The 14,279-nt window shown below is 41.1% G+C and overlaps 1 protein-coding gene across 5 annotated transcripts in view; it reads left to right on the forward strand.

The window, feature by feature from the left end:
* Window positions 1-14,279, forward strand: part of st3gal3b (ST3 beta-galactoside alpha-2,3-sialyltransferase 3b) — a 76,731-nt gene that overhangs the window by 54,368 nt on the left and 8,084 nt on the right. For all 5 annotated transcript variants that reach the window (XM_050074708.1, XM_050074707.1, XM_050074710.1 and 2 more), the window contains 2 exons: window positions 9,593-9,739; window positions 13,451-13,597. In XM_050074708.1, coding sequence (XP_049930665.1) covers window positions 9,593-9,739; window positions 13,451-13,597 — 294 coding nt within the window. The remainder of the gene's footprint in view (window positions 1-9,592; window positions 9,740-13,450; window positions 13,598-14,279) is intronic.

Here is a 14,279-nt window from a genome sequence, read left to right on the forward strand (position 1 = left end):
TTACCAATGCAGCAGTAACAGTTTAACTTTGTGCTAGCTGCTAACAGCTAACTGTTGACCGAAAGCTTCAGGTTCACAGCAAAAGCATCAACACTTCCGGCCGGAGACGAGTGGTGTACTTCAGAATAAAAGCATCAATGGTTCCGCTTTGTTTTATTTTATTATAATAAAACTTTATTAACTTAATTGGAACAGTATTAAAACTTTATTATAAAAGTATTTTATCTAACTTTATTATAAAAGTACATTTATTTAACTGTTATCACAGCATTTAAACTTGATTACGACAATACTTTATTTATCCTTACTTTAACAGTACTTTAACTTTACTACAACAGTACTTTTATTTGACTATATTAAAAAAGTGCTTTTATTCAGCTTTATTATAACAGTACTTTATTTACCTTATTTTAAGTAGTACCTAAAACTTTATTATAACAGTACTTTAGCTATACTACAGCAGAACTTTTATTTAACTTTATAATGATATAACTTTATTTACCTTTTATTGTAAAAGTACTTTTATTTAACTTTATTTTGAAGAACTTTAAATTTATAATAACAGTACTTTAACTTAACTACGACAGCACTTTATTTACCTTTATTGGAAAAGTACTTTTATTTAACCTAATTATAACAATACATTAATTACATTTATTATAATAGTACTTTATTTAACTTTATTGTAATATTAGTTTGTAGAGTAGATGACTATTTTAGTAGTCTACAGTAGTTTAGAGGAGATTTTGAATGTCAAATTAAGATGTATATTGTGAACCACAATATAACCAAAGAAAAATACCCCAGTATTACGTATAGGCAGTATCTCCCAGCCCTAGTTGAAGGAGACTTTGACTCGTTGGACTTGGTCACTGGAGGGATTAATTAGTCTTTTACTCAGATACCAGCAGGCCCAGTCAGTCAGCCCATGTTGCCCAAACAATTCTTCAGGGTCACAATGCTGTCAAGTTTTGGCACTGTTTTCAGGTTGGCCGTCATGGGAGTGTGGAGTACAAGGGTTTCACACACTGGATAACCTAAGAGAGGCCAGGAAAAGAGAAACCACCATGACCTCAATGAGGGCAGAGGTCTTTGTATGTGTTGAGAAAAGCAAAGGCAAATTGGTGAATGCTTCAGATTCCTGGCTAACAAACGGCAATAAAATAACTAAAGCTGTCCAAAATTTTACCTTTAGGATTTTAGAAACAGCAAACCCCCGCTGTGCATCTCAGCACTTACCAGCTGCTTTGGAAAACCTCTTTGCTTTCAAACATTCTTTCTGAAATGGTGCCTCTTCAGTGGAGCACTTATGTGGTGAGACACTGCAACTTGTAAACTCAAAGGTCTAACATGTACACAGTGCTAATGACCTCCAGAACAACCTTAATTGTGATCGTTAGCAGTTCGGGGCTGCCGTTTTCGTTTCTAAATTGCTCTAAGTCTACTTTCCGGAATTCAGTCCACCTCGTTTGAGTCGTCCTCTCCATAAACATCAAACACAACCACATCCTCAGACAGCCAGATAGAGCCAAATCGTCTGATGGCTGCCTGTCAAGGAGGGACGAACATCTGTGTCGTCATTCCAGGCGTATTAAGAGATTATCTGGAGAACACACAAGGATAGGTCGAAACTTTGGAATCAGACATACACTGTATCTGGTGACAAGATTGTGGCTGGATTTACTACTTGTGGCCGACAGAAAGTGGAGGTTTGTTTGTATTTGTTTACACTGAAGGGCTTTAGAGCCACCTGTAGTAACCAAGCAGATGTGCAACTTTTTGTTCTTTCCTCTCATGTTAAAGTGCTCCATATTTCTGCACTTTTCACTCAGTTCCTTGGGAACTATAAACTAAGCTTTCTGCTCCATCCAGTACGTAGAAACATTTTAGTTTGAAGGTGAGTTAAATTTCATTGGCTGCACTGAAACCAAACCACACTGAAAGCCATAAACGTAAGGTTGGATAAGTCCCGGCTCTAAATCAAGCTGTTCCTTATTTAGGCATGTTATATTTAGATGGAGTTAAGTGCAACTGTGCTTTTTTTTCAGTTTTCTGCAACTAAAAAAGGATTCATGTCATCATATTTATGCCCATCCTAATTTCAGTTTTCTCCACCAATAGTCCATAGTTAGCTTTTCACATATTTTTAGTATTTTTGTACATGATCTTAACTGTGCTGACTGAGATATTTGTGTCACATTGGGCACTTTTCATCCTCCATACATGCCATCTTCTCAGCCCATTCAGTAATTTTCCATTCACCCTGCCTCGTCACCACACCTACCTGCCAGTCCTCCATGCCCACTTCATCAGGCTAACGCCGCTCACCTGTGAATCATTACCCCCTGTCACTATAAAGACGCCGTCTTCACCGACTCTCCTTTGCCACGTTATTCTTCGCCTCATGCAAGACTTTCCAGCATTTCCGGACTGCTTCTTCGGTATAGATCCCGCCAGTCTCTGACTCACCTGCTTCGTCTGATCCCCGGTAAACCACAATGCCTTCTGTCTTTGACCACAAGCTCTGCTTCTACCCCCCTGATCCCAGTTCGCCTGTTTCTCACGACTCTCTGGAAAGGACGGCACAGCTTTCCAAAGTGAATTTACCGGTCTAGTCACCTGTGGTCTTCTGAGCTGTGGATCGCTTCGTTGCGCAGCAATGCGCCTTGCCTTTGAGTGTGCGCCGCAGATTCCATGTTTAATCGCTGCTGTCTAGCTCTCCTCTGTCCTCAGCCGGCTTCGTATCGGAGAGACTCGTTTCTCAGTGAGTTCTCCTGGTGTTGGATTCTCAGCTCCTCTGACGTCGCTCTCTGCCTGCCCCCTGCCTTGCACGCTATTGAACTGTCTGCTGTATGTGTGTGCCTGGTGGACACCAGCAACTCACCTGTGTGCTGCTACGGCCTTCCACGTGGAGAGTTGCGGCCTGACTCTGTTCCCCTGGGGACTCTGAAACTGAACATTGACTCTCTCTGTTGCCTCACCAGCCTGCATTCCCTGTATTTATTGAAGTGGTGCATTTAAGTGCAGTATGAACTGTTCCGCCTGTCCCTAGCGTTGACATTGGGTCCAAACTCCAAGTGATACATTTTGATCGCAGTCCTAAAAGTGAAATCTTAGGTAGTTATTTTTGCATTTTCAGAATGTTGTACATTTCCCATTTAAGCACTCATTTTGTCATTGTGCTTTACCCTCTGTAGTCTACATCACTTTTTCCATCTGTTTGATCCATCATCGTGGCTTACAGTAGGTCTTCTCCTCACCCTCTGACATTGTCTGGCTCTAATCCTGTGCTTTAAGCTCCTTTGGTGATGGTTTGTATAGCAGTGATTTTCCTACAGCTGTGAAATTACAAGACAAATACACTTAGCCTTTACAAAGCTTCTGTTGTAACTGAAAACACCGACATAAAGAAACTGAGTGCTTTTATGGTATTAGTCTACTCACAGTAATGCATTAATGGCACCACCTTTCGCATCATTAACACATGGGAAGGGAAGCAATAAAAGGGAAGTTTTCTGTGTTGTCATGAGAATGGATAACGTCATTACACCAAAATATATTTACCTGCCTAAGATGTGTCTAACTTTGTGTTTGTTCAACGTAGGGATATTTATTACGACTAAGTTCCCTGATGTTTAAATGGAAATTTGAACTAGTTGACTAGAGTAGAAGTAGGAAAACACCCAGAAAGCAGTCAAAATTGAGCACAGTTTAATCACTACGGTGAAACAATGTCCAAAAAATACTTTAAATATTTCAAGAGCCTTTTGAAATTGTTAATCACATTTCCAAGTGACCAAATCGTATTTTAAACGCTGCTGAAATGTGCAGCACATTATCCTACAAAACATGACATGAACTCCCTAAATACAAGTTAACAAAGAACATTTATTGAAAACAGCATTCTTTGTTGTAAGGAAACGTACCTTATAACTGCATTTTCATTTGGTGAATGCAATCACATAAAATCATAATAATTTTATTAATACGCTTAACAGACTTTTATTTCTGGTGTCAACTAGTGAGGCTAGCAACGTTTAATTGACTCGTTGACAAATTGCACACGTCCCTAGTTCAAGACTCCTTTATACTTATGACAGTCAAGATGCAGGTTGAAAGGTTAAAGGAGGACAACCTCAGATGGCAAAGTTTCCGTCCACCTGCTTTTATATGCATTTCAATTTGCACATAAAAATACCTGGGAGGAAATAGCGGAAGTTCAGGGCAAAAAAAGAAATTGCAAAAAAGTTATTATGCTTGGCTGAGGTGGATAAGTTGGTATATGGATAAAAGCAAAATGTGACAAATGGCAATGGAAACAAACTTGTACAAGAAGTAACTTAAATGTTGAATGAAGCTTGAGCTCAACTAAAGAGAGATGAAAAATGGTGGCAGATGTGGAAACCTTAACGTTCCTCAATTTTATACATGAAACACACATCCTATTTTTCAATCACGTTTTCAACATTGTTTTCATTTGTGTAAGGCTTGACTGGCACGCTTGTGATTATGTCATCTTACTCCACCCTGTTCCTGGTTTCATGGCGATGGTTCAGTGTCCCATGACTGACGAACTGGTGCCACCAACTGTTTGAGAAACACACAATTCCTAATATTCACGTTAACAGCATTAATTCTCTTTTTCTTTCGCAAAGTTCCTGGAAATTTGGTTAGAATTTGCCCTAAATTTGGATGGAAACTTGACTAATGTCTGCAGAAGTCGAATTGTAACGTTTCAGTTTACTTCTGACTGGCTTATTTCGACGTCTCTACAGTATATCTCCTTCCATTGCAAACAATTAACTCTCCGAGGTCAAGGTTGTTTTAACAGGTGCTTTATTGGAGCACACAGCCCTGTGCACACACACTTAAATCTAATAATCCAGACCAATTTAAACATAAAGCTGTCGCAGGAGAAGGGAAACAGCCATTTCCTCTCTGACCACAGCCCAGCAACAGCCCCAAACACCAAAGCTGCACACTTCTGTTCACCTTTGAGCATGTGTGTATGTCAAGGGTTGGTGAGTACGTGGTGCAGGAGCACTCTGCAGCTTCCTGTTCAGTAATGGTCAAATGCCACTGGCTCAACAGTGTTTCTCTTGACAAACTAATACACACTCACGAAGAGGTTAGCGGTCAGTCCGCAGTGGAAGCCACATCCTGTTCCCTGGAGGCTATTTGCTTTGAGCTTTGAGTACTGCTTCTGCACGGCAGTCTTTGACGGAAATTTCCACCATTGCTCATGAATTTACACGGTTGTTTTAACTTTTTATCAAACCAAATGAGACCTGTTATTAAAACTCAACTTGTATCATTGTTGCACATTTTAGTATTCCAACCCAAAAAGTCTTCATTGCTGTCACTCTACATCTCCTCTGGAGTAGTTTGAGAGGATGGAGTGTTATCATTAACCCTGTGAGACCCACCATAGACCCATGGTGGCCTTTTTTAAGGGGGACAGGGGATATTTAGCAGGAGATAGCACATCAACAGTATATGCCACATAAAAGTGGTATACATCATCAGAAAGCTGGGAACATGAAAATTATTTTTAGATGCAGCCTTGCACTGTGTCAAGTTTTTCTCGTCATAATTCTGAAATACACATTGTGTTTTGGTCAGCCGCCTATTCTTTTGAGTGTATAGGTTCTTAAAACATTATGATGGATGTGTATGATGGCCATTCCCATGCTCAGTTGTGTTGCACAATTTTTTTGTATCAATTTTTAGGTTGATACTATTTGTTACACAGATTTGGTGAAAAAATGAATTGAAAAATTGTCATAAATCCCTCCAAAGTACCACATTAACACACCAAGACCTTGAGTAACACCATAGAAGAATCCATGCTGTGATTTGGTGCCAATACCTCTTGACATTTGGAGATTCCTGGCATTTTTTGGCAATTGGATAGCAAACACTTCTGTTCTGGAAATTGCTCAGGAACCCGTTAATGTCAATAAACTTAAGAAATCCAAACATCGTCCCATTGCCCAAGGTCTCAAGTTCGTGGCTGTAAAGTTCCATGAGGTTGTGATTATCCTAGAGGTCACAATAGGTCATTTTGTACAGTGATGTCAAGTTTCAAATAAAGCTCTCACTACAGTTAAATGGACGAACATCACACATGAATACAGTTGGGCTCATTGTGTCCACAAGAGTCTCAGCTTTCCAGTCATACCCAATATATGCAATTCCAATGTCCAAGTTTAAGGACTCCACCATGCTGAATAATCAAATACACCAGATTTATAATAGGTGAAAATAACACATTTATACAGCAGACAAAAAACTGGATTGGTTTCTGCCCAATACTGCATGGGATTAGCATAAAGTGGGCATGTTCATATTTTCATTTTCATTCAGATATCTAGAGGTGAGAGGTCAAGGGATCCTTGTGAAAATGGCCATGCTAGTTTTTCCCTCGTCAAAATTAAGCCTAACTTTGGAGCATTATTTACTGACCTCCCCAACAGGCATCCATCGGTACCAACTATGTCATGCTAGCTTTAGGTTGTCTAGTTTGACATGATAAATTAAACAATGATTAAAAATGAGTGTAGCCTCTTAAAGACAGTTAAAGACAGTCAACAGTGATCCTGCGGGTCTCAGAAGGTTAATTTTCCCTGTCCTGTGCATCCTAAACTGGTAGAGATCTGAGTTAGTGACCTTTGATATAAGGACCTTCCCACATTCCTAAACTCATAACTGCACCCACAACCCCCTCCCTTCTGACAGGCCTGAATCCATACATACTAATTGCTCTTACATTTCTCAAAGCCACCTGTACTCTGCCAGTTGTCTGAACATCTTCAAAGAGATCCCCACCCCGTGACATTTGTGTCTACGTACATGTCGGGTCATTGCTGTGTAAAGCGGAGGGGTGTGTATGTTGTGTGTCGTTAGCTTCTCTCGTTCCTAGAATAAAGAAAAAAATGCATTACTCTCTTTTATTGAGCATACACAGACGTGCACACATCCAAACAGCACAGCTAAATAGATTCCTGGCAAACACAAGCTGTGTTGACAGGAGAGATGAGCTGCTGTTCCTGTCACAGCTTGCCGAAGGCACAGAGCCGGGCCCACGTTCAAAACGAGCCGCCACTGTTAAAGCCACAAAGCCAGCAGACTTGTTGCTACTGCCTCTGCCAACACACACAAACACACACACATACACACACACACACACACACACACACACACACACAGTCGTGCATTGCTTTATCAAAGGCGGCCGGGCGGGTGCTTGACTATTTGAACAGGTGATTCCCATTTACATCTGCTGACCGTATTGGCTTCGTGCCTTCTAGGAAGTCGCACTGTCAGGCGAGTCAATCACGCACAGAGAGCTGGTTGCACATTTATTTGCTGCATTATTGGAAATAATGCTGTAAAGGAGACTGATTTATTGGAGGTGTAATCTTCGCTATTAGCATGAGGAAGAGAGACTATAATTTTCAAGGGCACCTTTTTGTGAGTCTGTGTCTCAGTTTGCTGCTACTCAGTGGCTGTTGTGGTTTGACCGAGTTGAACAAGTGCATTTCATCTGAGTTGCATAATATTATTTAGGTCGCTCTGCCGGCCTGTCTGACAGGTTGCCCTAGCGACTAATGATGATGATTGTCTTGTATAATAAGACCGGAGGTGTCACGGAACACCCGCAGGTCAAGGTGTGATTAAACCATTTCCTTTCAAATGCAATATTTAACCATGGATGTTTAATAGGGACTCTGATTTGGGTTGTTCCAATTGTACAAGTACAGCAGACACTAAATGTCCACACCTAAAACAATGGCTTCAAAAATATGTTTTAAAAATCTATAGAAGTCATGTAGATGGTATGACGACACCGACAGTCACTTTCAGATTGATTTCATGGGCCATAGAAACACTTCTCTGTCAACACAGCTGTAGGGCTTTTCCACTGGCACTGTAGGCCATGACGAGTCAAATCATGATATGCTTTCCCATGATCGGTTTAAACACAACGAGTTGTGCCCAAGATGGACTTACCAGGAGGTCAGAAGAGTCATTTTTATTTCATATGAATGCAAATAATTTAACTTTTAAGGTATAATGTAACTTGCATGTTACTCAATGCATGATTTGACGTCCTGGGTCAATCAACACACTTTAAATGGCAATTTGACAACTTTGACAACGTTCTTGTGTACTTATTGCATGACATATGCTTAAGTGATGATTGGATCTTCAAGCGTTTAAAAAAGTATGTTAATTTTAAACAGATTATGCAAACTGAATATTCTATATCCTCACTTGGAGGAAAAAAGTGGTGGAGTTAAGTAACGGTGCACTCTAGCAGCACTACACCTGTGTTTCTGAGACATTACAAGCAAAGTGGAGGAGAACTCATGTTCATGTTGCGGTGAGAGAAAATTAAATAAACCCAAACAACTGTAAGAAAGTTGTTGACAACATTAACACTTGTGAGGCAGACATAAAAAAAAATGCTCCGTTGCTTCACAAGCACAAGCACGTCATAAGTTAAAGACGAATCTTTAAGGAGGTAGCCCTGAGACATGGAGATACAGATCCAAGTTAAACTGGGCTGACGGGCCGAGTCAGGCCAGCATATGTGTATATGTGCCGGTTAACCACCAGTTTTCCACAATTAAAAATCAGTTCATCAGTATACTAATCTTAAAGCACACAGCACGCTCCTTCATCAAGCCTGAGCAAACACTGCCACTGAACGTGCAACTTGTCTGTCATGAGAGCAGATGTTGTGATCGAGAAGCAGTCGGTTCTGATTGGAAAGTTGGAGAGAATCCTTATAAGGGCATGTCAGGGAAAAGTGGAGAAGATCAAACCAATAATGGGAAGGAAAATCTGGAGTCCGTGCGTGTAAACATACTTGTTAAAAGTTAATCATCCTTATCAGTCATGTTTTTCTCCGTCCTCTGGTTTTAGGTTTGATGGAAAAATAACGTAATTATTTTTCTTTTCTTCTTAAATAGAGTGAAACAAAGTGAAAGCAAATTTGTGTCTGCTGTTGTCCTACACTGATGTTACGATGTGTGTTAAGGTGCATTTGGAGCAACTTTGTTCTCTAGAATTTAGACAAATCAATAAAATAATTTGCTCAAACAATAAGATCCTTCATATTAATGAGTTCTCAACACTCTTCTCTACAACTAATGAAACCTTTAAGAGGGGGGCAGTAAAGCACTCAGCACTCAGGGGCAGCTGCACCCCTCACCCACTCCCTGATTCTCCTCCTGCTAGGAGTCGTAATTACTGATGTCCTGCGAGCCCCTCACCCTGACTTCATCCATTAAAGGCCCAAAAGCCATTTCCCTAATCAGTGCTGGTAGGGGTCTGGCTTCTGGTTGGCTTCTGTGTTTTATGTCAGTGTTACGGACGATAATCTCACTTTGATGTTGAGTTGGTAAATTGCAGTTGGCTGTCCACCGTGGAGGTGGCATCATGCGGACGTCAGCTTTGTGTTTTATGCTCATGACTCCGGCCTTGCCGAGACAAAACAGTCCAGTATTTATGTTGAAATCTAATTTTGTGTTTGTCTTTCCTTCTTTTTTCCCCCCTATGTCTGATTTCCTTGCCAATACCACAGAGGGGCATAGAGGGCTTTTGGAAGTCGGTGGCTCACTATGTGCCTCGGGAGCCGACAGAGATGAGAATCCTCAATCCCTACTTCATCCAGGAGGCTGCCTTCCAGTTCATAGGCCTGCCCTTCAACAATGGCCTCATGGGCAAAGGGGTAAGACACATGCCGAGATCAGTTTAAGAAAATCGTTAAAAAGTAACACCAAGGGAAACATGAACATGCTGAAATGGTCATTATCAGTACAACACTGTGCCCTGCAAAAGTCTTTTCAAATAATTGATGAAAGAAAAAATACAATCAAAAGCCTTTCACCTTCATTTTATAAGTTGTGTTTCTAACTCATGTAACAGGAGCTCTGATCAGGCAACAGCTGTAGCAATGTCGTGGCACTGAAATGTCCTTTTTGTCAAGTGTCACTATCTTTCTCAAGATGAATATGATCTGCTCTTGAACTGGGTTTTACTGAAGGTTTTTTGCATTTTAAGAAATTATATAACATAATAAAACTGAAGTTACAGGTCATAAAATAGAGAAAAGAGGAAAATGAAATAATACATTCAAAGAAAGTGTGACAGATACAAAAGGAAAATAAATAAAATAACTGGTTACGTAAATAACAGTTCACAGGATATAATTTAACTGGTCACATAAATATTAGTTCGTAGTATATAATTTAACTGGTTATATAAATATCTGTTTGTAGGATATAATTAACTGATAAGGGTACAGTCACACAAGAGTGAAATTAACATTGTTGTGTATTTGCCTCTTGTTCAATTCCATTCATTGCGAGCAGAGGGGTGAATTTTATTGAACTCTGACCGCGAAGTTTCAGCCTTAACCAGTAGCAAAGGAATTTGTGCAGAGGAGATGCTGTGTTTAACCAGCCAATAGTGTGATACTGGCCATAAAAAACACACCAACTGCCCCACATAAAAGATGCTCCCTGGCTGGCAGTGAGTCAGGAGAGAGGCGTGGATCGGAAGACAATGGAAATGTACTAATTACATCATGTTTTGTGGTGTTTATTAGCAGGTAGCCAACATTAGCCAACAAGTAAGTGATAGTCATTGGCCTGCATTCGTTCACATGTGACCGTACCCTAACTGATGCGTTTAAATCAGAGGATACATTATACTAACATAGGACACAGCGACAGGCACCATAAATCCACACATATACACACACAGACACACACATCAAAACACTGCCAACAAGACCCTTTGGAAGAGTTAAAATTGCACAGATGAATATATCACCAAGATTTTTATTCCTTTTCAAATAACTACCCAAATATATTTTCTCTAACGTGTTCAAACATTGGGATTCTATTTTAATGAAATTCACATGGAATAACAGGAAACCAGGAATAAAAATGAAATACCTTAAACTGCCAAAAGAAATGGGCGGTCTAGATTTACCAAACCTGGAAGCTTAATATCACGCAGCACAGATAAGGAATGTGAAAGCATGGACATTTAGTTGGACGTGAACACATTTTAATTAAGTATGTTTGTGCTATCATCTGTGTCTCTTGGAGGTTCTTTACCTCAGAATGGCGGCGTTACCTCCACCATTTTCTAAATAAAAGAAGCAGACTCAAAGATTCAGTGGAAATACCAAACCATTTTTAATTGCTGACATTGCCTAAATGTTGAGTACCTGCTGTACCCCTGTTCCAGTCTGAATTCTACAGCACTCTTTTTCTATTGGATGTTAGAAATTGACGTATTTGCGTTCCTTATGAACCATGTTTGTCTGGACCTGAGACTGCTGAATCAGAGAACGTTTTGTTAGAGAAATAAACGGCAGGAAAATATAAAGTAATGATGATGTTTGGATTCATGTTTTGTCGGTAAGGGGGATATTGTTAAAGAATTGGAGAAGACATGAGGAGCGTATCACTGTGGCTCTGCCCTCTGGGGCCACCAGAACACCCCTGCATGAACTCCACTCTGCAACATGTGTTCAACATGTGGGCATCTGGCCTGTGTGTGTGTGTGTGTGTGTGTGTGTGTGTGTGTGTGTGTGTGTGTGTGTGAGTGTGAGTGAGAGAGAGGGTCATTTGTGTGTGCACATTTGTGTCTGGGTGTTTGCAGTGTTGTCTCGTACAATACCGGCTGCAGGGTTGTATGATTTGGCACATTCTTTCCCCCGAACACGTTCCCATCTCTGTTTGAGAGTCATAGTTTATGTTTATGTACGTGGAAATTAATGAGGACGCCTATTTGTTACACTGGTGTTTATGTTGAGTGTGTATGCGAGTGTGTGTGTGTGTGTGTGTGTGTGTGTAAATTAATCTGTATTAGAACACGCAGTAGGGGGTTGGCCAGCTGCTGGTTCAGCTCCACCTACCCTGAGGGCTGCAAATCAGGGTAATGATTTAAATGGGGCCTCCCTCCGCTCTTTCTTCTGCACCCACTTTTTTTTCCAACACACACACTCTTTTTTCCCCTCATTCTTGTTCTCCAACATCTACACACACAATCACACACAGCCCCTGTACCCCCCAGATCTCTGGCAGCCCAAGGCGGTTAGGAAGCACAGTTCAACCCTGTAGATCACTGTGTCGTAGCAGGGGTCTGCAGGGGTCGAGTCTTAAAGGTAATAGTTAATCACCAAGTGCTCAAAGTCAGTTAGCAGCAGTGGAGCAGAACAAAGACAGAGGCACAGGGGAGGGAGGAAGCAGATACATGAGAGGGATCGGACAGGAGTGCGGCTTGGGACGCATATTTCTGTCCGAACCAGACCCCAGCCCGACGCAGGTAATGTCGGCTGAGTTTGGTCTTGTCACGCTATTGTTGTTACCATGGTTACAGCTTGTTTGTATACAGTGATTAAACAGTTGGCACCTTGTAAATGATGGTTAAAAGGCATTGTTTTATATAGGCTAAAGGTTAATTGTTTTAACGCGTCTCACACACGCACACATTACGCAGCGTTATCAGCGGTAAAAAATTTGAGTGTTGCTATTGGCGTATGTCAAGAAGATCCCTATGAGCTCTCTTAGAGGCCGTACACATGCCGCGTCTTTAACCGCCTGGTAAATGAGAGGTCGGGCACTGGGCGCTACTTATGTGCCTTTTTTGTGCCAGCTTTCCAGAGTGCAGTGGCAGGTTGCAGAGCAGATCTTCCTCCACGTGCTGTTTATAAGTGTGTAGGCCTATCGTCCGTGGGACAGATGTAAAGCTCTGGCAGCTCTGCACTCAAATGATCAACATCTCCCCCATATTTATCACAGATTGATATTTACGAGAAAGGGGAAAGATATCTGTCGGCTGTGATTGGTTGTTCCTTGTTACATGGCATGCGGTGTGCGCTGCTGCGTTCCAAAAGTTGAAGCCTCTTAACTGCTGCTGCTGCTAGCTGGTATTGTCAGAATGCCCCCGAGGAAGTATCCCAATCTTTGGGTAATGTTAGGTGGTGACAGATTTTGTTTGACGTCCTCCACATAGAGCTAGCTAAGGTAAATGTACATGAATATTTACCACCTGAAATAGTCTTTATGTTGCGTTCAAGTGTGTTTACGTAAATAACGAACCCCAGCACTGAACAAAAAGTAGCCCAACACAGACAGTAGGTCCCTCAGGTTTAGGCTGAACCCGACTGGAAAAGCAAACTTTGTAAATATCTGTCTGAAAGCCGGCCTGATGTGTCCTGTAGGGCTCTGGTCATGTATCCTCACTCTAGATCTGACATTTGTCTTTGAACTAGTTTCAGAAACCAGAATCAGTTTCAAAATTGTCTGATAAAATCATAACAAATACATTTTTATCAACAAACGCTCCTGGCTTGTGTGTGTGTGTTTAAGTATGTGTGCACTGTGATGTTCTGACCTGCCTCCATCTTTGTTTTCCACTCCAGAACATTCCAACTTTGGGAACAGTCGCTATAACGATGGCACTGCATAACTGTGACGAGGTGGCGGTGGCTGGTTTCGGCTACGACATGAACACGCCCCACGCACCTCTGCACTATTACGAGACTGTCAAGATGTCCGCCATTAAAGAGGTGAGTTTTTGAACATCTGAGCGCAGCATTTATGTCTGGCATGTTTTGGTGAAATGAAGCCCATTAAAAAGTAAAAATGTGGCACATCATTTATTATGAAGGCGCTCTTAAATGAGCCGATTTCTACTCCATGCTAATGAGAACAATGTTTTCTGGCTTCTCTCCGGCCACTGACGAATAACTGAAGAAACAAATGACTGTAATCTTTGATGAGGAGGGACCACCACCCTTGTGAAGGAGGGAAAGGGAAGAGGTGAACTGGCCGACAGCCAAAATACATTCACTACAAAGCCGTCACTGTTTAGTCTGACGGTATTATTAGTTTAAGAATTGTGCATGAATGGTACTTCTCAGCTTTTGTATTTGCATCCAAAGATATGACAGTTCTGAGCTTGACAAACATTGTTGCAGAATGTGTGGCGTTGCATTAATGGGATCTGTCCCTCGTGCTGATCGGCTCCTTGTTCTCTGACAGATGAAGTTATTCAGATATGGGAGTTCAATGGAAGCTTCTTTGGTGCTTTTAAAACTGGTGGGAGGACAAATGTCTGCGGTGTGTTGCAGTGTAACTGTGTCATATGGGGCATTTTTTATGTATGATAATTGTGCCATCAGTTTAAATATGCTCATTTGGTTTAGTTAGGTTAGTTTTTTTAACTAAAAGAAAACCAATAATATGATG

This window comes from Epinephelus moara, chromosome 21 (assembly GCF_006386435.1).
Source record: "Epinephelus moara isolate mb chromosome 21, YSFRI_EMoa_1.0, whole genome shotgun sequence".
In the NCBI taxonomy this organism is placed as follows: Eukaryota; Metazoa; Chordata; class Actinopteri; order Perciformes; family Serranidae; genus Epinephelus; species Epinephelus moara.